General features: G+C 43.2%; 1 protein-coding gene across 1 annotated transcript; it reads right to left on the bottom strand.

Moving 5' to 3' along the window:
- Nucleotides 1-713: 713 nt before the first annotated feature.
- LOC104270794 (serine/threonine-protein kinase 32B-like) lies at nucleotides 714-1074 on the bottom strand (the record flags this gene model as incomplete). The annotated part of the gene is made up of 2 exons (XM_009865259.1): nucleotides 968-1074; nucleotides 714-887 (listed from the first exon to the last, which is right to left on the bottom strand). Coding segments are annotated over exons 1-2 (281 nt in total), but the record flags the coding sequence as incomplete, so codon positions are not given.
- Nucleotides 1075-1276: the final 202 nt, after the last annotated feature.

Raw genomic sequence — 1276 nt, 5'->3', positions numbered from 1 at the left:
GCAGGTGTCAGGAGGAAGGAGACAATCTCTTGTCAGTGGTGCCCAGCAATAGAACAAGGAATAATGAGTTTAAGCCAGACCATAGGAAGTTCCACCTCAACATGAGGAGAAATTTCTTTACTGTGAGGGTGACAGAGCACTGGCACAGGCTGCCCAGGGAGGTTGTGGAATCTCCTTCTCTGGAGACTTTCAAAACCTGCCTGGATGTGTTCCTGTGTGGCTGCCCTAGGGGATCCTGCTCTGGCAGGGAGGTTGGACTAGATGATCTTTCGAAGTCCCTTCCAGTCTCGAACATTCTATGATTCTATGACTTGTGAGAGTCTTAACTGCGAGCAAAACGGCTGTTGCAATGTTTGCTTGAATTTTCTCTCAGTAATACAGAACATTCCATCTACCACAGTACCTCAGATCAGGGATTTCATATGGATCCTCCCTCTTCAGAAAGTAAGATCATACTTTTTTTTTGGTTCTTTATTGCAAAATCATGAGGCAGCTTTGGTAGGTGGATGAGACAGAGACAACATATTTGGAGGAACTGGTTTGTCCTGGGCACTGAAAGATCTATGGTACAGCATAGTTTAGTTTGGTATCTGGATAACAATGAAAATTTTTCAGCATTTTTGAATAAAGAGAACCATTTAATCAGATATGTTGTAAAATTCCTCTGCTCTGTCAAAAGAAAGCAGCCTGTCCCTTGAATGAATTTTACTCACCTGTGGATGATGTGGTATCTCTGCAAATAATCCAAGGAAAGTGCCAGCTCACAAATGTACAGCTTAACAGTTCCTTCGTTAAAGTGGACATTCTGTTGCAGATGGTAACGCAGGTCACCTCCAAGTAAAAGATCAACCACCATGAACATGTCTTCTTCATCTTGAAAAGAGTACCTGGAAGTAAAGAAGTAAGGCTGAGATCTCAGCAGCCACAGCCATGCCCTGGGAATAAATCTGTCAGTAGATCTGCTCACAGTAAGTCCGTGATTTGCTCAAAAAGCATACAGTGATTTCTCCCTGTTATGGTCCAATCCTGCAACCAGACTTTGACTATGGTGGGGTATTCCCGCTTGGTCCCCATGTGTTACCTGGTCTAGTCGAGAGGTGGCGTCCCTGCCTAAAAGAGGGAGGTTGGACTAGATGATCTCTAAGGTCCCTTCCAGCCTAGGCCATTCTATGATTCTATGATTCTATGATTTTTCATATTCAAGGCAAACAGAGTTTGGACGGCTGCTGTACTATCTTATTTTAACCATAAATAAACACCTGAATATTGATAAAAC

This window comes from Apaloderma vittatum, unplaced genomic scaffold (genome assembly GCF_000703405.1).
Source record: "Apaloderma vittatum isolate BGI_N311 unplaced genomic scaffold, ASM70340v1 scaffold952, whole genome shotgun sequence".
Lineage (NCBI taxonomy): Eukaryota > Metazoa > Chordata > Aves > Trogoniformes > Trogonidae > Apaloderma > Apaloderma vittatum.
Note: the sequence above shows the minus strand (reverse complement) of the source record. Positions and strands in the feature narration are given on the sequence as shown.